The sequence below is a fragment of the Myxine glutinosa genome, chromosome 8, assembly GCF_964187855.1.
Source record: "Myxine glutinosa chromosome 8, kmMyxGlut1.1, whole genome shotgun sequence".
Taxonomy (NCBI): domain Eukaryota; kingdom Metazoa; phylum Chordata; class Myxini; order Myxiniformes; family Myxinidae; genus Myxine; species Myxine glutinosa.
Genome location: NC_136268.1, coordinates 51469350 through 51495479, shown reverse-complemented (window position 1 = coordinate 51495479; position 26130 = coordinate 51469350). Strand labels below are relative to the sequence as shown.

Here is a 26130-nt window from a genome sequence, read left to right as displayed (position 1 = left end):
TGTGTCTTCTCCTCCTGTCTTTATTTTCGTATCTTTCCATCTTCTTTGGTTTCTTTGATTGTGTAAATAGTAATTGGTTAATAAATCCTGTTCTTCCTACCTTGCCTTCTTTCCTTCACATCCGTTCGTCCTTGTCTTTTCCCTCATTGAATACCTGTGGCACGATTGGGCCAACGACTAAGAATCGGGTCTAGTTCTGTTAACGGTTCGAGCCGTGGGCTGCCATCCGCTCGGCAAATAACATCTTGTCCACGGTCTCGAACGGGGTTGCTCACCTGTCTCTCCGGAGGGAGCTGGGAAGCTTCAGGACTCACGTCGGTCAGTCATAGACAAGGGGATTAATCCCCCCTTGGTAAGGGAAAAAGGGCCGACGTTGAGATCCGCAACAATATATATAGGCTATGAGCCAAGGGGGTTGGTCGGTACCATACAGATGGAGTAAGGCTCATTGTGATTTTTAACAAGATATATGTCCCTAGATATGAAAAAAAAGTGATAGCAGTGTATAACTCTCGGCCATCTCTGTGTTATCACCCGAAATATTATTATACGCCTGCTTCGCTTCGCCAAAAAATGTGATATTTGCTAAAATTGGAATAAATATGTTTTTAAGGACCACAGAGTGCCAATAATTTGCATACTGGATGCCAACTAATATAGTAATAGAAATATAGAACATTTGTGGGGGTTATTTATCAAAATATTGATATAATGACAAAAAATATGTTAAATTTAGTGAAAAAGTGGTCGAAATCGCTTCGAGTTCAGAATTCACATTGTACATTTTTGTCAATATTTCAAAAATGAAAACTCCCAGAGTAACATTTGACCTCTCAAAATCTTCGCAAGGAACCACTGCATTGGAATATATCATTACTTTGTAATATGGTGGTTGTTTGGGGCACATATTTTGGCAAAGTTCAAAATATGTTCAACCATACCCCCTAATTTTGATATTTTGGAACGAAACATAGCTTTTGAACATTTTAGGTTTATTCGTCTACTACTTTTGGTATCTCAGTGTAATTTTTGGTATTAGCTAGTATCCTAAAGTAGGTTTGTAACATCAGCTACATTATATTTCACAATGCATGCAAACTTGCTCCACACTCTAGGTTTATCATGATCTCTCGAACAAATACGATCTCGATCTCGATTTCGGCACTCTGTGGTCCTTAAAAACATATTTATTCCAATTTTAGCAAATATCACATTTTTTGGCGAAGCGAAGCAGGCGTATAATAATATTTCGGGTGATAACACAGAGATGGCCGAGAGTTATCCACTGCTATCACTTTTTTTTCATATCTAGGGACATATATCTTGCTAAAAATCACAATGAGCCTTACTCCATCTGTATGGTACCGACCGGTCAATTTGGGGGGGGGGGGGGGGGGGGTCTGGCTCATAGCTATATATATATACGTATATATATATATTCATATATATATATATATATATATATGTGTGTGTGTGTGTATGTATGTATGTATGTATGTATGTATAACAATAATATTATAGCAACAAAATGGTTGGTCCAGCAACATCCAACTCTGTGGTCTGATCTTGTTTCTCACATTCTGAGAGTCCTTTAGGTGCTTTTTTGCAAACTCCAGCGGGCTTTCATGTGTCTTTCACTGAGGAGAGGCTTCCATCTGGCAACTCTGCTATAAAGCCCAGATCGGTGGAGTGTTGCAGTGATGGTTGTCCTTCTGGAAGTTTCTCCCATCTCCACACAGAATCTCTGGAGCTCAGTCAGTGACAATCGGGTTCTTGGTCACCTCTCTTACCAAGGCCCTGCTCCCCCGATTGCTCAGTTTGGCCGGGCGGCCAGCTCTAGGAAGAGTCCTGGTTGTTCCAAACTTCTTCCTTTTAAGAATTATGGAGGCCACTGTGCTCTTGGGAACCTTCAATGCAGCAGAAATTATTTTGTAGGCTTCCCCAGATCAATCCTGTTCAATCAATCAATTGTGCCTTGACACAATCCTGTCTCTGAGCTCTGCAGGCAGTTCCTTCGACCTCATGGCTTGGTTTTTGCTCTGATATGCATTGTCAGCTGTGAGACCTTATATAGACAGGTGTGTGCCTTTCCAAATCATGTCCAATCAATTGAATTTACCACAGGTGGACTCCAATCAAGGTGTAGAAACATCTCAAAGATGATCAAGAGAAATGGGAGGCACCTGAGCTAAATTTGAAGTGTCATAGCAAAGGGTCTGAATACTTATGTAAATGTGATATTTCAGTTTTTCTTTTTAATAAATTTGCAAAACTTTCTAAAATCCTGTTTTCTCTTTGTCATTATGGGGTATTGAGTGTAGATTGATGAGGGAAAAAATGAATTTAAACGATTTCAGCATAAGGCTGCAACATAACAAAATGTGAAAAAAGTGAAGGGGTCTGAATACTTTCTGAATGCACTGTCGAAGCTGTAGAAGTAGAACATAGCTGTAGAAGCTGTACATAGCTGTAGAAGCTGTCATTTAATAGTTCAGTACTGTATTTGTGCTAACTTCATATCTGTTCTAAGATTTGTGAGAATTGTGCCCATTATTCACTTTTAGGCCCATCAAAAGTATTCTGCAGGCAAAGGAAGAGTAAAATTGAGTAATGTTTAGAGAATGAATTTTCGTAACAACGTGGTGGGGGTGGGTAGGGAGTCTATTAGTCGAGGATGGGAGTAAGAAAGCAAACAAGGGGTGGGGTGTTGGATTTAATATTCCGTCATTTCTCCATGTGTAATATGTCGTTGGCCTTCCTTGCCTTTTTTTTCTTTTAATTAAAATCTTGGCAATTTTTATATTTAGCTTGGCTTTCCAATTTGAGGTTATAAAATGACTCCAGCCTTGCACAACTAATTTGTAGTTGTCTGCTGTTTTGCATCAGGGAGCGAGTGCTGCTTTAATACATTATCATTTTATTGAAGACACTGGAAAATGTGCACGAATAAATAAAAAGTTTACGTTAAAAATGTTACATCCATTCTTTTTTTTCTTTTTTTTCATCATTGAAGTTTCTCTCTCCTCCCCTCCCTCCCACCCCCACGCCCCCTCTCCCTCTCTCTCTCTCTCTCTCTCTCTGTCGCCACCTATCGGCTGTCGGTGCACTGGGTGCGGTGTCATGGCGTCTGTTCGTGTCTTGGCATTGTAGCTCCGTGCTCGTGGTTTGTATCTTTACCCTCCCCTTACCTTTTCTCACCTTTGTTCGGTCTTTTGTGTGTCACCCTTCCACGTTATCATCCCTCCCTCCCTCTTGAGAGTGAGAAAGTGAGAGAGCACACGTGGTGAGACCGGTAAAGGTTCCCCCTTAGGGCGGTTCCCTCTTCGGGTTTTTTTTCGCCTCGTTCCGTCTTTTGTGTGTCACCCTTCCACGTTATCATCCCTCCCTCCCTCTTGAGAGTGAGAAAGTGAGAGAGCACACGTGGTGAGACCGGTAAAGGTTCCCCCTTAGGGCGGTTCCCTCTTCGGGTTTTTTTTCGCCTCGTGTTACAAATCATAATACTTTTTCCGTTTCTTTTTTCGTAAATATTTTTATTTTTCGTTTGTTTACTGGAGATTTTTGGCTTCATTAACCCTTTATACATTTATCCTTTGTTTAAATGTGCAAACGATGGCGGATAGCTCTCGTTACACGTCTCTTGAAGCGCTAACCCGGAAGCGTGGGTTAGTTTGCTCACCTCCGTCGGGAATCGATGTGGAGGCCATTATCCTTGCGGTCGGAGAGTTAATCGGTTTGGATAATGTAAAAGCGGCTTCTCGCATGAATAAACGCGTGGTAATCTTTGTTTCCACAGTGCCCATGGTTGCTCAAATAGTCGAGCACGGGCTCTTCTTTGCTCCCGACGTGTTTGTTCAGGTATGTCCACTCGACACGCCGGCAGTTCGGATTTCTCTCTCTAATGCTCCTCCGTTCCTTAAGAACAAAGACCTGGTTACTGAACTAAACAAACTTGGTTCTGTCGTCTCTTCAGTTACAATGGTTCCTGTACGAGGAAAAAATAACCGTTTAAAACACGTCATGTCCTTTCGTCGTTTTGTTTATATGATCTTACCGCGTGGTGTAACCTCTTTAAATGCGGTATTGCCTTTCAAGGTCGAAGGTCACACTTATCGGGTCTTTGTCTCCACAGAGTCTCTAGTTTGTTTTGAGTGTGGTCAATATGGTCATTTAAAGGACTCGTGCCCGAAAAAGTCCACAGATAGAGTCACTAGCCTGAATGGTGATGAACAGCAGGGCTATACTGAGATCGTTGTCGATGATGTAAACAATATGGGTGGTGCTGATGCAGACCCCATTGTAGACAAACAGAGAACCAGGAAAAGAACCCTCCCACCTTCTAGCGACCTCAACGAGCCTGATAATAAGGTCTTGGCCGGTCCTCCAACTTTCGCTCAAGTGGTTAGTGAAGGTTATGGTGGAGCGCGACCTCCTCCTCAGCAGTTTCCTCCAGTTGAGGAAATTCCTCAACCTCCCCCACCTTCAGAATACTCTGAGGGTAATGTGATACATGCTGAAAATGTATGTGTTGGCCAGACAGCACCTGAGTCTCTCCAGTGTTCTGAGGGTAAACCTCCATGTGAGGTTGAGCCTCCATGTGTGTCCCCTGCTGAAGCTTGTGTTGATTGTGCCACCCCTCCCTCTGTGGGGAGTGGTGAGTGTGTTGGAACTAGTGATCTGTCTGTGGAATCCTCCATTGAGGCAGCTGAGCCTTGTCAAGCTCATGGTCAGCAGGGTGATAGTGCTGAAGTCTCAGATTTTCGTGTCGATGAGCCCGTTGCCTCGGCAATGGACTCTCAATGCAATGATTGTGACTGATGGGGGTTCTTCCGTTGCCTCACTGAGTGATGGTGAGGCCGACTTCTCATCGGAGCATGTCTCTGGAGGCTCTGTCCCTCCTGCTGAAATCATGGATTTCCTACAAAAAACTTACCGTAAAAAGCGCGTGAAAATCTGCGATTTCTTCGTTGATACTCACGCCTTCATTAGTGGGGCTCAGGAAGTTGTACAACAATCTGCGGCCCTTCATATTTCTGATCAATCACTGAAAAGACTGAAGAGGTACCTTGTCACAGCAAGGAAAGAATTAAACCTGTAATGGCTGTGTTGCTGCCTATGTTTCTATGAACATAGCAAGCTTGAACATTAATGGTGGGCGCAGTCAGCTGCGTCGGTCCCAAACTGTGCAATTAGCCAGGAGGGAAAAGATTGATGTACTTTTATTGCAAGAAACTCGTGCCACTGCAGACTGCATGGCTGATTGGCAGCAACAGCTGATTGGCACTTGGTTTTTTAGTAATACAGATTCTGTGAGTGCGGGTATTGCTTTTTTTGTCAGTTCACGTTTGTCTGTCTGCCCCCCCCCCCCCATCTTTAAGGAAATTGTACCAGGCTATCTAGCCTCTGTAGAGCTTGCATACAATCAGCAACGATTTATGTTTGTTAACGTCTATGCTCCAAGCGATAGCACAGATAGAGGAACTTTTTTTAATCAGTCCTTTAATTTCCTGAGACACCTCTCTTCTGATACGTTGTTGTGCTTAGGGGGTGACTTTAACTGTACTGTAAACCCAACTTTAGATAGGAACAGTGCAGAGCCACATCCAGCTTCAAGTAGGCCTCTTTCCAGTATAATTTCGCGGCATGACCTCAACGATGTATGGCGGCAACAACACCCAAACCTGCAGCAATTTAGCTGGTGTCGGGTTTTACTAAATCATCTTTCACTTGCTCGTCTTGATAAATTTTATATTCCTAACTCTGCTGTCAACCTTGTGACATATACGGCTATTGTCCCTTCAGGCTTCTCTGATCATTCTTTGGTAAAACTGTGCTTTTCTTTTCCTTGTTTCAAACGCCGCACCCTGTATTGGTCCTTTAACACCTCACTTCTGAGCGATCCTTTCTTTAAATCATCCTTTGTGGTTTTTGGGACAAGGTTGTGGATTTCCAACATCGTTTCCTAAATCTCTGTCAGTGGTGGGACTATGCTAAAGCGCAGATCCGTGTTTTCTGTCAGCAATACAAAACCAATTGCTCTCAAAGTAAACAATTATGTATTGATGCCTTGAAACAAGAAATTCTACGATTGCAGGAAGGTGCTGAGGTCCTCAGTGATGAAAGACGGTGTCAACTCCTCTTTGAAAAACAAACTCTGCTTAAGGAATTAATTCAAGAAAATGGTATTGGTGCCTTAGTCAGGCTGAGAGTGAATGGTTTACTGTCGGCAGACACATGTTGTAAAGATTTCTTTAAGTTTGAGAAGACGACGAAGGCGAGCCAGCAAATGCTTAGTCTTCGGGCTAGTGATGGGCATATTCTTAGTGATAATACAGAGATTGTTCATTTTGTTCGGTCTTATTTTGAGAATGTGTTTTCCTTTAAGCCCAATGATGTGCCTGCAATGCAGAATATTACGACCAATTTACCGCAGATAGATGAGCATCAACGGCATGTCTTGGATGAGAACATTACTCTCGGTGAACTTAAAACTGCGCTCGATGGCCTTGCTGATCATAAGGCTCCTGGTTTTGATGGGCTACCAGCTGAATTTTATAAAACCTTTTGGGACATGCTTGGTCCTGCTTTGCACTCAGTGTTTTTATACAGTCTGCGTGAGGGATTGTTACCCCTTAGTTGTCGGCGTGCAGTTGTTTGCCTTATCCCTAAGAAAAACGACCTGCAATTGATACAGAACTGGCGTCCAATCTCTCTTCTCTGCACAGATTACAAGATTTTTGCCAAAACGCTAGCTAACCGTGTAAAGACTGTTCTAAGCACAGTTATACATCAGGATCAATCGTACTGTGTTATGCACAGATCTATGCACGATAACATTTTTTTGGTACGAGACCTGTGGGGGATGTGTGTGCATTTCAACAACAGCATACCGGTCTCTTTTTTATTGACCAAGAAAAGGCTTTTGACTCTGTTAATCATGAGTATTTGTTTCACATTTTAAAGCAATTTGGTTTTGGGGCATCCTTTATTTCATATGTATCCTTATTGTATAATCACATTTTTAGCTTGATCAAAATCAATGATGGTCTCTGTTCACCTTTGCGGATTGGGAGGGGAATTCGGCAAGGCTGTCCCTTATCTGGAATATTGTACTCTCTTTGCATTGAGCCCCTTTTGATTCGTTTACGATCTTCTCTTATGGGATTTTCAGTGACTCCCTCAGAAAATCCCGTTATCATTTCGGCCTATGCTGATGATGTATGTGTTGCTGTTCGCAGCAGTAATGACATTGCTCTGCTATTTGAGTGCCTACGGGTTTACTCTCAAGCATGTACAACGCAAATTAATTGGTCGAAATGCAAAGCAGTTTGGGTCGGCGGTACGCCACCTTCTGCCCTTCCAATTCTCCCTATGAATTTGACATGGGAAAAAGAAGGTGTGAAATACCTCAGTGTTTACCTTGGAACCCCAGGCTTTGTCAAAAGGAATTGGGATGGTTTGCTCCACAAAATCAGCAACAGATTAAACAGATGGAGAGGAATTTTGTCGACCTTGTCTTTCCGAGGTCGTGCCCTGGTCATTAACAACCTGGTGGCCCCTCTCTTATGGCATAAAATGATTGCCTTGCAGCCACCTGCAACGTTGGTGTCGTCAATCCAAAAATGTTTACTTGACTTCTTTTGGGATGGCAAACACTGGCTAAAGCCAGAGACTATTTGCCTCCCACTGGCAGAAGGAGGTCATGGGCTTGTGGACATTCTTTGTCGGGTGATGGCCTTCCGAGTCTCCACAGCTCGTCGTTTTATATTTCTGGAGGCCTTGCCCTGGAAATCGACTGCAAACTGTATACTAAAACAAGCCGGCATGCTTGGGTACAATTGTGAACTCTTCTTCATGGAGCTGCAACATGTCGATGCTTCGCTGCTCCCTGACTTTTACCAAGATGTCTTGAACGTCTGGCGGTCCATTTCAATAACTCGCCAAATGGAGACATACAACAGTGAAAGGTTCCTCCGGGAACCCCTTTTCTACAATGCCCTCTTTCCTGCTATTCCTCGCTCACGTGCCTTTGTGCAACGTTTTGTGAGTGCTGGCGTGAAAACGACTCGGGACCTTCGTGACTGTAACAGGAACAGTTGGTTCTCCGCAGGACATCTTCAAGTAAGAACTGGCATCAGATCTTTGAGGAGCGTAGCCAAGGTCCTACAGGAAATCCTGTGTGTTTTTAGGCACCTGGGCCTGAGCTCAACCGCCAACATTGGTGACCACCATACACCACCACAGATCTGTGCTAGCTCTAGCCTGCCAGCTGATAGCGCCACAACATCTATCTTGCTATCCTCATCGCCACTTTCCAGCAAGGATAAAAAGAGACTGTATCGTTTGTGTATCTCAGTTCGGTTTCCCTCGTTACAGCCTCTTTCTTTTGGGGCTCGATGGAAAGAGAAACTGCCTTCTGGGTCTCCCTCCCATCCGCAATGGTCTGCAATGTATGTTTCACCGATTGTTAAAAGGACTGGTGATATTGCTTGGAGACTCGCCCATATGGTGTTGCCCTCCAATGTTTTATTACATCGTTTTAATGAGGATAATTCAGTGGAATGCCCCTTTTGTATGATTTCTGAAGACCTTTTCCATGCTTACGTAGATTGTGCAAGACTCTTTCCCTTCTTTGGTTTTTTATCAACTTTTTTTAATCGTATGAACTTTTCTTTTTCTACACGTGTTTTTATCTTTGGAACACCACTTAGTTATAAAAAACGCTCTGAGACTGCTCTTGCTAATTTCTTAATTTCTATTGGAAAATTAGCAATCTACAAAACAAGAAAAGCAAAGCTCCTGGCAAATGCTGATATTTTATGTGATGTGGTAATTGTGTTTAAGGCTCTAGTCATGGCAAGGTTACGCTTGGAATTTTCTTTTTGCCAAATGAAAGATGATTTACAAACCTTTGTGGAAAAATGGTGTGCAAAGGGTGGGTTTTGTAAACTTGATCATGGTTTGTTAAGTTTTTTATTTTAGTGCTTGGTGTTTTTATTGTTGTTGTTTGGCTGCACATGTTTTGAATTGTGGTGACTTTATTATTTGCATGACTTGTATGGTTTTCTTACCTTTATAATAAAAGAGCTTCAAAAGTCAAAGTCTCTCTCTCTCTCTCTCTCTCGCCCCCTGCTGGCCGTTCGTGTGTTGGGCGTGGCAAGATGGCGGTTGTGCAGTTCGGGGAGGTGTGAGTTGCTCTGGCTGTCGAGTGTTCCGGCTGTTTTCCCTTATTATTTCAACCTTTCCCTCGCCCCCACGACCCCCCTGTTGTTCTCATATCATTACTTCATTCGTATTCGTGTTTCCTCCCCTGTGCTCGAACCTTTCCCCTGTATTATCTTTTCCCTCCCTTCCCTTCCTTGAGACGAGAGAGAGACAGAGCGCATGCGGTGGGTGATGGTAAGTGGGTTCGTTGCTTTCCATTGCATCCGCATGTTCTTATCGCTTCGTGTAAAGTGACGAGAACTGTTTTTTTGAATTAACTACATTCTCACTTTGCCGTCGCCATACTTATCACGGCCCAGGCCGGCATGACGAGCGTCCGTTCTCGCAGTACTGCGTTCGGATCGTTAAGCAGGAAGCATGGCCTCACATGCGTCCCTCCAGCTCATGTTGCGGTCGAGGCGATTATTATCGCCGTCGGTGAAATTATCGGAGCTGAAAATGTCCTCGCGGCTTCGAGAATGAACAAGAAAGTTGTTGTTTTCGTGCTACAACAAGCAATGGTTGCGAGTGTTGTGGAATCGGGTTTATCCGTCGAGCCCGATATTTTCATCCCAGTTTCACCGTTTGATTCGCCATCAGTAAAAGTTCTGGTTTCCAACATTCCTCCATTTTTGGAGGACGAAAAAGTCGAGCTTGTTCTTCGTAATTTTGGCACAGTCGTGTCCCGCATTTCAATGGTTCCCTTACGGTGCCGTGACGATCGTTATAAACACGTTTATTCCTTCAGACGTCAATTATTTATGATTTTGAATGAAAACCGTCGTGACCTTGACGTTAAATTCACGATAAAGCATGATAACTACAATTATCAAATGTATGCAACAACAGAGGTGTTAACGTGCTATGCCTGTAATCAGCATGGACACCTGCGGAGGGATTGTCCGAATAATCTCCCTGATGCTAATTCAGCGTCCAATCAGAACACCACACCACCTGAAGGACAGGAATTTCTTCCTGTGACTGAAAGACGGGACTCTTCTTCTTCACCTGAGGGACAGGAATCACTTCCTTCGCAAAATGCTCACCCAGGAGGGACGAATGATGCAGATGATGGCTTCACGGTTGTAACCCGGAATAAAGCACAGAAGCGGGCAATTGATACCAAATTAGACAATCAAGTGAAACCCAAGAGGTCTCCTTCCTATGCGCAAGCGGTAAGAACACCTGCCAAACAACCATCTGAACCCATTCCCATTTCCCACGGACTCACCTCTTGAGCAGCCCTGTACTCCTGTTGTGAGTACACATGCAACTGTTACTCCCACTGTGCTTGAAGAACCGGAGATCCTTTGTGGAGTCGATGAGACCCTCTCCCAACCCCCACCATGCACAGATGCCACAGTTAAAATCGATGCACCGGATGTACAAATTGATTGTGATCTGGATGTGGCTGTACCTGCAGAATCTGGACAAATTGCTAATGAAGAACCGCAGGAACTTGTGGTTGACAGCATGGGTTACGAGTCTGATGGAACATCTTCTGTTGCTTCGACCCTAAGTGACACAGGCAGCGATGTTCCTCCTCACAACCTTGAGGTTGATTCCTCAGTATCTCCCGATGCCGTTCACGCCTTCTTACATAAAAGTTTTCGCAAAAAGGGGGTCAAAATTAAAGATCATTTTCTAGTCCTAGAAGATTTCATTCAAGTGGCTCGACTAATGATTTCTAGACCGGATCGGTACAACGTTGCAGACCCTCAACGTCACCGGTTAAGGAAATTTCTAAGTCGTGCTCGGAGCGAACTCAAAGACCATGGCTGATGTCCTGCCGGTGCCCCATCACAATGAAACTACGCATTGCCAGCCTTAATATCAATGGTGGCCGCACGTCTCTTCGTAAAGTGCAAGTTAAACAACTAATCGAGTGCAACAAGGTTGACATCTTGTTGCTGCAGGGAACTCATTCTACTGAAGGTTCTTCAGCTGAGTGGGAGTTGTTTCTTAAAGGGCATTGGTTCTTTAGCAATTTATCAAGCCCAATTGCTGGGATAGCCATCTTCTTTCGGCAAACTCTTCCTTTGACTTCGGTTTCCTTTAAAGAAATTGTGAAGGGATATTTAGCTTCGCTGACTTTCTCTGTTGGTCAGCAGCTTTTCACAATAATCAATGTGTATGTACCAAGTACAAATGCTGAAAGATCTTCCTTTTTTGACTGTCTTGACTCGTATCTTGCTGGTGTCCCCCCTGACCACTTTCTATGTCTTGGAGGAGATTTCAATTGCACACTTAACCCCTCCCTTGATAGGAATGGGGCTGAGCCACATGCAGCCAGTACGAGACCTCTCGTTCGCTCAATCTCAAGATTCAAGCTGACAGACATTTGGAGATTGCAACATCCGATGCAGCAACAATTTACTTGGTGTCGCTGCTCTAACAACTTAGTGTCGCTAGCTCGACTTGATAAATTATACGTTTCTGATCATTTCCTCAACCTCGTCTTAAACACCTCTATTCTCCCATCTGGGTTTTCTGATCACCACATCATCACTATGCATTTTCAGTTGCCACTCATAAAGGTGGTGAGCCCTTATTGGAAGTTCAACACAACACTTCTTCAAAACGAATTCTTTGTTGCATCCTTTAGGGCCTTTTGGGCACATTACATCACGATGGATAAAGAGTTCTCGTGTTTACGTCAGTGGTGGGACAATGCTAAAGCTCAAATTAGAGTTTTTTGTCAAAATTTCTCACGACACAGTACTCGGGATCACGATGTAAATATAGATCTGGTGAAGACACAAATTCTTCACTTGCAAAACAAAGTGTCCTCCTCGTAATAATGGGCAGCAGCAGATGCTGTATGAAAAGAAAGCCCTGTTAAATGAATTACTGGCCGAACGTGCAAAGGGTGCACTCCTTCGGATGAGAATGACTCATTTGCAACAACTAAATAACCCGAGCAGACTTTTCTTCAAGCTGGAAACTGCCTCAAAAAAACAAAAACAAATATTGTCCTTGCGTTCTGCTGGCGGAAGGATTTTGACTGATCCAAGTGACATTAAACTTACTATTAAGACTTTCTTTTCTCACCTCTACTCCTCCAAGCGCACTTTTTCAAACCATATACATTCATTTACTGCATCCTTGCCTACACTTACTGAGACCCAGAATTCGACTGCTGAAGGCGAAATAACATTGGACGAACTCACTAGTGTTTTAAAGACCTTGCCCACCAGCAGGGCACCTGGCTTAGATGGGTTGCCAGTGGAATTCTACAGCACCTTTTGGGATTTGCTGGGACCATGTCTATTAATTGTCTTCATAGAAAGCATACAAACTGGTGAACTTCCCTTGAGCTGCAGACGTGCCATCATTTCATTAATCCCTAAAAAGGGAGATCTTCAACTTGTTGAGAACTGGCGCCCGATCTCTCTACTTTGTACCGATTACAAAATCCTGTCTAAGTTACTCGCTAATCGCATAAAGACCTTAATTGGGCACGTTGTATCCCCTGACCAGTCTTATTGTATTCCCGGCAGATCGATATTTGATAATATTTTTTCTGTTCGTGATTTGATTTCGATTTGTCATTGTCAGAATGTTAACACCGGGCTGATCTTTTTAGATCAGGAAAAGGCCTTTGATAGTGTTGACCATTCATATTTACTTGAAGTTTTGAAGGGGTTTGGGTTTGGTTCCTTCTTCATTTCTTGTATCAAGCTGCTGTATCACAACAACTTTAGTTTGGTGAACATCAACAACAGTTTATGTTCACCTTTTCCTATTCAGCGAGGCATTAGACAAGGCTGCCCTCTTTCCGGGTACCTGTATTCACTTTCCATTGAACCCTTGCTGAGTCACTTACGCCACAAACTTTCTGGGTTCTTGGTGACACCTCTTGCTAATCCTGTTAAGGTGCTTGCGTATGCTGACGATTTGTGTGTGATTGTTAACACTCAGTCTGACATTGCTGCCCTCACAAGTGCTCTATGTGAATTCAATTTGGCATCCTCTGCTACTGTCAATTGGAGTAAGAGTAAAGCCTTGTGTCTTGGTCCTTCTGGGTTATTTATCCCACCTTCCCTGCCTAATGCTTTGCAGTGGAGGTATGATGGTGTTAAACATCTCGGTGTGTTTCTTGGAAATGAGACCTTTTCCTTAAAGAACTGGGATCAGATGGTTGATCACATCTCCCATATCCTTAATTGTTGGAAAAGATTGTCCAGCCTACTGTCTTATAGAGGTCGAGTGCTGATAATTAATAACTTGGCTGCTTCCAAACTCTGGCATCGGATGACTGTCTTACAACCGCCCAAATCGCTAGTCATTAACTTGCAGCGTATCCTTGTTAATTTTTTCTGGAACGGCATGCACCGGCTCCGAGCTGATCTTCTAAGTGTCCCCTTGGATAAAGGAGGTCAAGGACTTGTGGACATTGCCAGTAAAATACTGGCTTTTCGACTAACTACCTTGCACCAACTTCTCTACAAGGAAGTCCTGTCTTGGCGGCCCCTGGCTTCTTGCTTGTTGCAGCAAGCGGGTAAGCTCAGGTGTGGCCCCGAGCTCTTTCTACTCGATCTGCAGCGAATAGACATCTCCTTGCTGCCCTCCTTTTATCGAAGTCTCGTGAATGCCGGTCAGTGCCTCCTTCCAGTACGAAACAAGGATACATATAAATTTTGGAATTTAATGTGTGAACCCGTTTTCTACAACAGCCTATTTTGCCATGATTGCCAAAGTAGGTCCCTAATTCAATCCTTTATCGAATCTGGTTTTTTTCTTGTCAAGGATTTTGTTAATCATACTTATTCTGGATGGCAGACCCCCAACCAGATTTCGGAAGTATGCAACGTTACCTCAGCCCGACTAATTGGACAACTTCTTCGTTCAATTGTTAAAGTGTTCATCTCTTTTAATTTATCATGGCCTCTACTGCATGATGTTCAGAACACAAAAACAATGCACCCTGACTTCCCTGATTTTTGTTTTTCTGGTGCTCCTTCCACAAAGCCTCTACAAGCCTGTGCAAAGGCTACTTTGTACGTGCAATGTCTTAATGTTGTCATCTCTGCTAACCCCAATAGCCCACTGACCACCCACTGGAAAGAGCTTCTACCTGCAGGGGCTCCATCCTCTCCTACCTGGTCGTCGATGTACGCGTTACCTGTGTCTAAACGTGCCAGTGATATACAGTGGAGGCTTGCACACTATTCTTTGCCTTCCAACGCGTTTCTTAAACGACTGAACCTCGTGATATCTGATGACTGCCCTTTTTGCCATCACTCCGAGGACACTTTCCATGCATATGTCGGATGCCAAAGACTGGCTCCACTTTTTCAACTCCTGAAATATGTCTTCCAGAATTTCGGTTTTTGTTTTTCTTCTTATCTTTTTGTGTACTGCATGCCTGTGTCTAACGAGAATGTCAGTTCTCAAATCGTTAATTTTTTACTTGCCGAGGCGAAACTCGCGATATATATTACGCGGAAGAGTCGGGTCTCTGGGACAAGCTCACCGGAATGCAGTATTTTGTTAGCCTTTAAAGGCCTTGTGTCTGCCCACCTTAAAATTGAATTTAATTTTTACCGAGAGACTTCTCGGCTTGATCACTTTGTTCAAAAATGGTGCAAAGCTGAAATCCTGTGTAAGGTGGAGGGAGATTAACTTTTTTTGCTGCTCTAATTATAATTAATGTCATGTTTTTCAATTCCTTGATTTAATTATTTTGTTGACTGCTATTGAATTACTTGGTTTGTTGTGCTTTTTAAAATACTTTTGTAATAAAAGACCTTAAAAGTCAAGTCTCTCTCTCTCTCTCTCTCTCTCTCTCTCTCTCTCTCTCTCCCTCCCTCTCTCCCTTTCTCTCTCTCTTTCTCTCTCTCTCTCTCTCTCTCTCTCTCTCTCTCCCTCTCTCCCTCTCTCCTTCTCTCCCTTCTCTCCCTTCTCTCCCTTCTCTCCCTTCTCTCCCTTCTCTCCCCTCTCTCCCCTCTCTCCCCTCTCTCCCCTCTCTCTCCCTTCTCCCCCTCTCTCTCCCTTCTCTCCCTTCTCTCCCTTCTCTCCCTTCTCTCCCTTCTCTCCCTTCCTCTCCCTTCCTCTCCCTTCCTCTCCCTTCCTCTCCCTTCCTCTCCCTTCCTCTCCCTTCCTCTCCCTTCCTCTCCCTTCCTCTCCCTTTCTCTCCCGTTCTCTCCCGTTCTCTCCCTTTCTCTCCCTTTCTCTCCCTTTCTCTCCCTTTCTCTCCCTTTCTCTCCCTTTCTCTCCCTTTCTCTCCCTTTCTCTCCCTTTCTCTCCCTTTCTCTCCCTTTCTCTCCCTTTCTCTCCCTTTCTCTCCCTTTCTCTCCCTTTCTCTCCCTTTCTCTCCCTTTCTCTCCCTTTCTCTCCCTTTCTCTCCCTTTCTCTCCCTTTCTCTCCCTTTCTCTCCCTTTCTCTCCCTTTCTCTCCCTTTCTCTCCCTCTCTCTCCCTCTCTCTGTATATATACAGGGAAGTCTGGAACCATAAGGCAAAATGATGAAAAACGGCTTGTTTTCACAGAATGTGTTCACAAAGTGTCCACCATTATGATTGATGCAAAAATGCAGATGGTGTATCCAGTCAGCAGTCACACGGCGAATGGCATCAAGAGTGATTGTGTTACATGCATTGCTGATGCACTCCCGCAAATGTGCAGCACTGAATTTTTTTCGGCGTAGACCAGCGCCTTCAAGTGACCCCTGAGATTAAGAAAGAAAAAAAAATCAAACGGGCTGAGATCGGGGCTCCTCACCGGCCACTCCACAGGCCCTCGACGTCCTTTCTAATGACCAGGGAATTGCTGGTTCAGCCACTCTCTTATGTGGATGCTGTAATGGGCAGGAGCGCCATCCTGCTGGAACACGTTGGGGAATCCCCATCTGCGTTCAAGACACTGGGGAATGCTTCCTCATTGAGCATATGCAATAAGGCGTCTCCTGTGACTGTGCCATCAAAAAAGAAGGGGCCTAATGATGCTGTCTTTCCAAATGCCGCACCAAACCATCAAACGAGTGGCACCTTACTCCTTTGAAGCATTAAACCAGTGAGTGTTGCCTTGCGACCAGTAGCGGGTGTTCTGTTGGTTCACCTCACCATTTGTGTAAAAAGCATCCTCATCACTGAACAGAATGGTGGATGGGAAATCGGAATTTTGAGCACATTGTTCCGTAGCCCATTCACAAAATTCCATCCGTCGGTCCGGATCATCTTCGCTTAATTTCTGCAGGCTTTGAAGCTTGTAAGGATGCCATTTGTGTGCTTGAAGAATGCAGTGGATACTGCTTTTCGACACTCCTGTCCCAGTGAACAACCGCCGAAGAGACCTTTTGGGGCTTTTCTTGAAATGAGCGAGGATGGTAGTAAATGTGTGATCGTCGGAGGATGGCCCCGGAGGACCACTGCGTGATTTATCTCCTATAGATCCTGTTTTCCTGAACTTTGCTGCCAGTTTGCCGACACACCTGTATGTAATCGGCGCGCGGTCCGGATGCAATCTGTAGAATTCCTCAGCCACCTCCCGATGACTGATTTTCTATGAGCAGGATTACCTGGATGCATACTTCCTCACTCAGCGACATCATGGACACCTGGAAGAAATGATAAAACATCATAAAAAAGTCATTCTAAAACTAAATAAATCATGAATCACTTATATTTCCCTGTGGTTCCAGACTTATGGGACACCATGTTTGTGTGTGGGTATGTATGTACAGTCACGTGAAAAAGTAAGTACACCCCATGTAAAGTTTTGACTTTCTCAACATATTTCAACATACAGCTATTTGATCTTCATTTCAACAATATTGATAGATAAAGGTGATATAATATAACAAATATCATGAAACGTTTACATTTTGTCGTCCATTGTATAATTTAAATAAACATAAATGCAAATTTCGCATGAGGAAAAAGTAAGTACACCCTTGGCTCATATATGTGGTATTGCCCCCCTTTGGCAGAAACAACCTCAAGTAGGCATTTCTTATAACTGTGTACCAGTCTCTGACATCGACTGGCAGAAATTTTTGCCCACTCCTCCATGCAGAATTCTTTCAGCTGTGCAATGTTTGAGGGGTTTCCTGCATGCACAAAAAAAAAAAAAAACCCCTTTAGAGGCCATTTTTTGCCCGCAAGCAGGGGTTGGCCTTTTTCGGGGACCGTGGTTGTTGTTGTTTTTCGGTCCCCTTTTTGAAGCAATGTTTTACGGCCGGATGCCCTTCCTGACGCCAACCCTTTTTGCCACCTTTAACGACAAACAGGGAATTACCAGTGAACTGGTACTGACATTTCTTGCATGTACAGCTCGTTTCAAATCTCCCCACAAAATCTCGATGGGATTTAGATCCCGGCTTTGACTGGCCATTCCAAAACCCTCCATTTCGTTCTTTTCAGCCATTCCTTGGTGGATTTACTGGTATGTTTAGGGTCATTGTCATGTTGCAAGGTCCACCTTCGGTTGAGCTTCAACTTGCCGACAGATGGCCTCACATTATCCTCAAGCACGCTCTGGTACAATGAAGAATTCATAGTGGATTATATGATGGTGAGCTGCCCAGGCCCTGATGCAGCAAAGCTGCCCCAAACCATAATATTTCTACCACCATGCTTTACAGTTGGTTGGTATCAGCTTTTTGTGGTCAAATGCAGTCTTTGGTTTTCACCAAACATGTATTCTGGTACTGTGGCCAAATAGCTCGACCTTTGACTCATCTGTCCAGAGGACATTGTTCCAGAAGTGCTGGTCTTTGCCGAGGTGTTCATTGGCAAACTTTAGTGTTGCCCTGATGTTCTTTCTGGACAGCAAAGGTTTCCTCCTGGCACACCTCCCATGTAGATCAAATTTGTGCAGCCTCTTTCTAATGGTAGACTCGTGCACTTTGACATCAACAGTGGCAAGAGCTACCTGTAGGTGCCGTGATGACATTCTGGGGTTCTTCGAGACTTCTTTCAGCATCTTGCGGTCTGCTCTCGGGCTGAACTTGCTGGGGCGGCCTGGCCTGAACAAGTTGGCAGTTGTTTGGAATCTTCTCCACTTGTAGATGATCTTCCGGACAGTCAAATGATTGATTTCAAATTGTTTGGAGATCTTTTTAAATCCCTTCCCAGACTCGTAGGCATCTATAACCTTCTTTCTGAAGGCCTCAGAGAGCTCTTTTGATCTAGGCATGGTGATGCTGCACACTTCAACAACAAAGAGCAAACCAAACTAAATGTCTGAGGTTTAAATGAGACAGGTTCCTCCAAGGTCCTCTCTGACGATGTTCTAAGCATTTGCACTTGAGCTGGTGCACCCGATTCTAATTTGAGGTATTTGAAGTAATGATAAATGTCGGGGTGTACTTACTTTTTCCGCATGCGAAATTTGCATTTATGTTTATTTAAATTATACAATGGACTACAAAATGTAAATATTTACTGATATTTGTTATATTATATCACCTTTATCTGTCAATATTGTTGAAATGAAGATCAAATAGCTGTATGTTAAAATATGTTGAAAAAGTCAAAACTTTACATGGGGTGTACTTACTTTTTCACGTGACTGTATGTATGTATGTATGTGTGTATGTATATATTGTTGCGGATATGGGATTTGGCCTCCATCCATATCCGCTTGTAAATATTCCCTTATTTCCCCAATACTCCCCAACTATCCCCAATCCCCCATTCCCTAGTCCCATTGTCTGTAAACAACACTCTGTAGCCCCGACCTTCCCCTTTTTCCCCCATTAAATGTCGTGCCCAGGTTCACCGCATCTCACGTAGACAACTATAGGACATCTTGCTAGTTATTCTTAGTCTATGTCAGTTAAGGACTCGTTTCCATTAATTCTGACTCTTTGTTGCACCAGAATGTGATTGTATGGCACCAGTAGTAAGTTTAGGACCTCCCAATACCTCCCCACAATCTCATCTCCGCATCCTCCCATCATCTCATGAAACAACAACACCAACAACAACAACAGCGCGCGGGGAGTGCGCGTCCTCACTCCGGCTTGGTTAGCCGCCATTGACCATGTGCTCCGACGGGGTTACCACACAGGGGCTGACTGTCAGCTCCTCGTCAAGGGCGGAGCCCGGTAACCCCCCCCCCCCGCACCCAATAAGAAGCGGCGGACCGATTCCATCTGGGGCGGAGCTAACGAGCCGAGGGCGTGTTACTCCCCGCTGGATATACGCAGCCACTTACCGGAGGTGACGTCAGATGCGCCCCCAGCTTGGAGAGAGAAGTCGCCACCTCCAAGCGCTGGATACCTCCCGCCTCTTTGGACCGGACCGGGTCGATTCTGCCCCTGAGCCAAGGTGCACCTTGAGCCATCGACTGCCTGCCCTCCCCTGCCATCAATCCCTGTGTGAGTCAGTCTTGTCCCGTTTGTCTGTGGTCTGTCGGGAATTAGATAAGACCGTGTCTAAGTGCCCGCCTTTCTGTGCTGTACCTCTTGTCCGTGTAATCTAAACATTCTGCAAACCCATATTATAACCTCCTCCGGAGGTCTTGAGAACTGTACGCCTGGTGTCGTGTCATTTAACCCAGCCGTTGTGTCCTTTCCTTCATTGATCTAGCGTAGCGCGATTCGGCCAACGTTCGAGTGTAATCGGGTAACTTGTGCGAACACGGCGGCCATTCCGCTCGGCCCACCATAACATCAAAGTCGTGTCCGTAACAATTGGTGTCGGGAAGTGGGATCGGTCCCGGAGCGCGTTTCACGCGCTCGAAATTATAACAGTGAAATTTAATTGTGTTTTACAAAAAAAAAATAAAAACCCGAATTTTGAAAGTCGCGCTATGGCAGACCAAGACGGCTGGGTTCCGGTAGAGGAGAGTGAGGCAGGGTCGATCCAGGACCAAATTGAGGGACATGAGGAGAGCGAAGCAGTGAGGGTAGCAGACGCACAAAATGGCGGCCTCGCACACATGGTTATTGTGGCGCCAAATTTAGCCGCGCCCGTGACCGTAGCAGCGCCGCCGATGGATTGGGGCCTATTTATGGAACAAATAAAGGCGCTCATGGTCCAGACAAGTGAAGACCTGAGGAATGACTTGGGAAACCAAATGGGGGTAATGGGGAAGCGGATGGATGCTCAGGGTGAGCGATTGGAGGGCCAAATGGGGGTAATGAGGGACGAAGCGAGGAGTACCGGTGAGGGGTTAGACAATAATTTTAAGGGATTAGACAAGAAATTTGGGAAATTAGACAATAGATTAGGGGAAATACAGGAGGGGTTAACGGGGGTAGAAAATAGAATGGCTGCCCAGGAGAATCAGATAGAGGGAGTGAAAAATGGGTTAGAGGGGTTAGAAAACACCATGGAAGGCAAATTGAGGGACATGAGGGACCGAGCGGAAAGGGAAGTTAAACAGATGGGGCAGCAGATAGAGGGGTCAGAATGGGGGTAGAAACCAAACTGGATGCTCACAGATGAGGGTGGCATCTGGGCAGGAGATGCAAGTGATGGGAGAGGAGATCAGAAGAGGAGTGAGTGAGGAGGTCGGAGGAGTGCGCGAGGAGGTGAGGCACTGTAAGGAGCGCATGGAGAAGGAGGTGAGAAAGGGGACTGTAAAATTGCAAGGGGGCATAGAGGACCTGACGCAGGAGGTGGAACAGCTGACAGAGGGACAAAAAGAACTAACGGACCAGGTAAAGAAGAACACAGCGGTAATAGGAGGGTTAAAAGCGACACAAAATGACCTAAAAAATGACTTGGTAGCGACGAAGAGGGAATGTCAGATGGTACGTGAGGGACTGACAACGAGGTTGGACGAAGTGATAGAGGTAATGGAGACGAAGGACCGGCAGGTGAGGACGCACATGGAAACGGTCAAGGTAGCCTTAGAGGACGAGCTTGAGGAGACGTACCGGGACATAAAAGAGGTGAAGCAGAAATTAGAAGAAGTGGAAGAAGGGGTGAGCGAAATTAAGAAGCGACGGAGAGAGGATAAGAAAGAGATAAAAGAGGAGGTAAAAGAATTGGTCCAAAGTCTGTTTTGGATCGTGATGATGTGCTCATTAACCGGATGAGGGATTCGCAGGTGATGGAGGAAAAGTGAAGAGGAAGAGGACCCGGTGTAAGTGGTGACCGATATGGTCGTGCGTATGATGCGCCAGGTGATTTAAGAAGCTTGGGGGTCGAGATGGACCCGGGTGTTCGTGAGAGGCCGTTGGTGAAGTGTGCGACAGGTCTGGTGTGCGAAAAAGGAGGTGTGCGAGAAAGTCCGACTCTGGGGTGTGTGAGGAAAAAGTGCGTGCCAAGGAGTGAGGGTGCTGGCGAGAGTGAGTCGGTCGTAGCGCGTGTGCGAGGGAGCACATGGAAGCGCGGTGTGGTGGGTGTTACAGAGGGTGTGACGGGAGAGTGTGCGCAAGAGTGTGCGCGAGAGAGGTGTGTAACGGACGGGTGCATGAGGAAAGAGTGCGCTGTCAAGAGTAAGGGTGAGTGCGCTGTCAAGAGTGGAGGTGAGAGTAGTGAGAGTGACAAGGAGCGTGAGTTGGTTGTGACAGGTGAGCGAGGATGTACACCTGGAATGGAAGGATGCACACCTGGAATGGTAGAGCGTGAGTGGGAATGCACGCTGGAATTGGTCGTGAGGCACGTGGTTGGGTGTGCGGGTGAGAGCACACCTGTGGTGGTCACAGAGGAGGTGACCGAGGAAGGGGCACGAAGAGGTGTGTTGGTGAGGTGTGCGAGCGACGAATGTGTGCCAAGGTGTTCGGTGGTCAGGTGTGTGACCAAGTCGGTGAGCGGAATGGGTGTACCGAGGTGTGTAAGAAGAGGTACGACGAGGAGCATGGAAACGGCTGCATGTATGAGCAAGAAAGGGGTAGCGTATGCTTGTAAGAAACCAGGTGAAGCATCGACGGTAACCGGGGTAGAGTTTAGAACGACTTATAGCCGAATCGGGCCCTCGGTGCGTGCCGGGCCTCGCTTTGAACGGCCGCGTCCGTGCTCCACTAGGCGGAGCGGGCAGCTGGATAGGAAGGGTCGTCATGGCGACCACTTTTTGTTGAGGCATTCCGGCAGGTCGAGATCGGGCCATGGGATGGCTCCGTGCCGAGATGGTGCGAGGGATCTCGGCCCGGGTAAACCTCCTGCCCTGCACCGAATGCGGGACGTGTCCAGCCGCTGGCACCAAACAACCCGCATTCATGGCTTGGCTGTACGAAGCCGGGCTTTGGACAGGAATTGGCGCACCGAGAGGCATTAGTGAGTAGACTGTGTGATGAGGTTAGTGTTTTGGCCCCGAAATTAGAGAAAAACAAAATTTGATGATTGGCAAAGGATTGGCAGTAATGATTGGCAGATGATGGGCAGTGATTGGCAAATTTTTGATTTGTTGAAATTTGATGTGCAAAATTGGTAGTGAGCGATGGGCCCGGTGGGTAAGGGTGGCATCCCTGCCACCCTTCCCATGGTGGGGGCAAATGCGCTATAGTTTATGGGGTGTATGGCAGTGAAAACTAGCCCGGGTGGGTTAGGATATTGATAGGGATCTAGCGAAGATGACAGTAGGTAACGTTAAGATTAGATAGTGACTGATACCTGTAGTGGGGACGCAGGTAGATAAGTATGGATGATAATGACGTGGGAGCGCAATAGTTTAAAGGGACGACTGGGAAGCGCAAGTTTCAGAGGGGAGTAGTTAGATGAGATGATGCTGTGTGAGAACTGGAAAGGTGTGTGGAGTAGTGAGTGTTGTGGATCAGCGCGAATGCGCTTGGGGAGAGAAGGGTGCAGGCGGCACCAAGTATGAGAGCACAGGTGTGCAAGTACAGGTGTGTGGAGTACATGGAGTAAGTGGTACGGAGTGGTGTGCATGGTGCGAAGGTGTGGATGGGGGAAGAGTGGACCCCTTTCACGAGTACCCGGGGCGGGTAGTGTAAGTATTAGGTAGAGGGTATAGGTAAATTGTGGTTGGATATTGGCATTTGTGGTGCGGTTGCAGAATGGTGTTGTGGATGGGTGCATTAGTCTTGTGGAAATGGCTGGGCGTGTAGCCTGTTAGTGTGTGTAGTTGGTTGGGCACTCCACCACTGTGAGGATGTCGGCCAGGTGAGGCAGCAGGTGGGCTCTGGGAGCCGGTAGAGTTGTGGATGGGGCCCGAGGATCCGGAGGACGGACCCGGGTAGCCCAGTGCCAGAGAGGGCACCGAGTGGGGAGAGCGCCAGAGGGCCTTCCCCAGGTAGTTAGGTTAGGGTAAGGAGCAGGTAAGCTCGGAGGCAACTGCAGTGGTGGAGGTGTGCAGGTGGGTACACCTGCTGGGAGAGCTACACGTCGCGGCCCAGAAATTGTGCGAGGGCACCGGGAGGTGAATCGGGGGAGTGAGACCCCAAATTGAAAAGCACCACAGTTTGGTCAATGGGAATTGGTTTTTAGAACCCATAGTGTAAGTTGGCCAATGGATTGGCAGGGAAAGACCCCGGGTAATGTAAAGTTGTTAAAGTCATTTAGGAAATAGTTAGGATTGATGAACCTGTCGCACCATACGCAGCCACTTGCCTGAGGTGATGATGATGACTCCACACCTGTGTTTTCTTTGTTCTGTGTGCAGGAAATGAGAATTGCTGTGTGGATTGGTGAGACGCATCACGACGTGGATGAGACGTTGGGGTGATTCCATCTCTCCCTCCTTAGGAGGGACTGATGATGAATTGGTGATGGCAAATTTTGATGTTGAATTGGAGATGGCAAATTGTGATGAGAGTTGGAAATGGCAAATTTGATTGGTTAGGGGGGAGAGAAGACGAATTTGGTTTATGGGAGGAACGGGGAAGACAGTAGGGACGTTTGTTGATTTGTAAAGTAGATGTTTATGGGTAGTGTTGTGTTTTGTGGATACAGTAAGGGGTAAGGGATGGGCAATGTAGGTTACCTGGTGGGGGGAGGGGCGTACGGTAGGAACGTACCTGTCTCACCTGGTTCCCATGTGCCCCCAGTGTGCATCACCTTGTATTGCGTGCACTTTTGCGCCCTTACCACCTTACTCACTTGTCTCTTCTTTTGTCTCCCACCTCCGAGGATCTGGCTTTGGGGCAGAGAGAGAGGAGAGAGAGGTGCTGGCTCCGCAGTTGTGGGCCTGTACTTTCGCTGCTTGCTGCCTGGATCGATACACCATATGGACCGCAATGTTTGTGGCCGCCCACCATGGACCGCAGTTCTTTTGCGGGCAAGCACCACCCGTTGATGGACCTATGGGTCAACGTGGCACCTATGCCATACAGGTGAACCACTAATAGTTGGCCCCCTGACGGCCACAATTTAGAAATGGACGCGGTTGGCGCCTTTCTTTATTTTTGAAGGAAGCCAGAACACCAAGTGGGCTCCAAGGCAATACCAGCGGCAGAACATCGGCCGGCTGCGACACCACCGGTGACCATGGATACTTAATTGTGCATTTTTATGAGCACTTTATTGGTGCACCGGATGGTGCTGACTGTATGAATAGGGGTGGTGCTTTTGGTGCTTGGAAGGGGTGCTCTGCACATTATTAAAGGCCGTAGGGCCACAGAGCACTCGTGGGTTGGTGTATCGATGCTGGCATGCGTGCTCTCTCTATGCATAACATCTGCATGTGTTCCTCCAAAAACAGGTCCTGGATCGTAGTGTAAATATCAGTGTAGTCTTGTATAAATGATGCTCCCTACCGGCTGTATGTTTAGTTTGAGGATTCTTTCCGCGATTCGGATATCCTGTGGGTGTGTTTCTGTGAGGAGAAGGGTGCAACGTCGCAGGGGGACATATTTACTCATTTGTGAACATCGGTAAAACTGTCGCACTCAGGGTTGAGTTAATAGTAGAGGGAACTACATCTGAGTGCCACACTAACGTAGGTAAAGATTTATCGGGTCGGGACGCCCCGAGGTAGAGAAGGGTGCAATGTTGCGGATATGGGATTTGGCCTCCATCCATATCCGCTTGTAAATATTTCCCTATTTCCCCAATACTCCCCAACTATCCCCAATCCCCCATTCCCTAGTCCCATTGTCTGTAAACAACACTCTGTAGCCCCGACCTTCCCCTTTTTCCCCCATTAAATGTCGTGCCCAGGTTCACCGCATCTCACGTAGACAACTATAGGACATCTTGCTAGTTATTCTTAGTCTATGTCAGTTAAGGACTCGTTTCCATTAATTCTGACTCTTCGTTGCACCAGAATGTGATTGTATGGCACCAGTAGTAAGTTTAGGACCTCCCAATACCTCCCCACAATCTCATCTCCGCATCCTCCCATCATCTCATGAAACAACAACACCAACAACAACAACAGCGCGCGGGGAGTGCGCGTCCTCACTCCGGCTTGGTTAGCCGCCATTGACCATGTGCTCCGACGGGGTTACCACACAGGGGCTGACTGTCAGCTCCTCGTCAAGGGCGGAGCCCGGTAACCCCCCCCACACCCAATAAGAAGCGGCGGACCGATTCCATCTGGGGCGGAGCTAACGAGCCGAGGGCGTGTCACTCCCCGCTGGATATACGCAGCCACTTACCGGAGGTGACGTCAGATGCGCCCCCAGCTTGGAGAGAGAAGTCGCCACCTCCAAGCGCTGGATACCTCCCGCCTCTTTGGTCCGGACCGGGTCGATTCTGCCCCTGAGCCAAGGTGCACCTTGAGCCATCGACTGCCTGCCCTCCCCTGCCATCAATCCCTGTGTGAGTCAGTCTTGTCCCGTTTGTCTGTGGTCTGTCGGGAATAAGATAAGACCGTGTCTAAGTGCCCGCCTTTCTGTGCTGTACCTCTTGTCCGTGTAATCTAAACATTCTGCAAACCCATATTATAACCTCCTCCGGAGGTCTTGAGAACTGTACCCCTGGTGTCGTGTCATTTAACCCAGCCGTTGTGTCCTTTCCTTCATTGATCTAGCGTAGCGCGATTCGGCCAACGTTCAAGTGTAATCGGGTAACTTGTGCGAACACGGCGGCCATTCCGCTCGGCCCACAATAACATCAGTCGTGTCCATAACAAT

The 26130-nt window shown here is 46.3% G+C and overlaps 1 protein-coding gene across 7 annotated transcripts in view; it reads left to right on the top strand.

Moving 5' to 3' along the window:
- The window catches only part of GBF1 (golgi brefeldin A resistant guanine nucleotide exchange factor 1), a 430048-nt gene that overhangs the window by 59805 nt on the left and 344113 nt on the right, over positions 1 to 26130 (top strand). For 4 of the 7 annotated variants that reach the window (XM_078783295.1, XM_078783291.1, XM_078783292.1 and 1 more), the window contains exon 4: positions 13654 to 13798. The exons of the other annotated variants lie outside the window; for them this stretch is intronic. In XM_078783295.1, coding sequence (XP_078639421.1) covers positions 13654 to 13798 — 145 coding nt within the window. The remainder of the gene's footprint in view (positions 1 to 13653; positions 13799 to 26130) is intronic. 7 annotated transcript variants of the gene reach the window in all.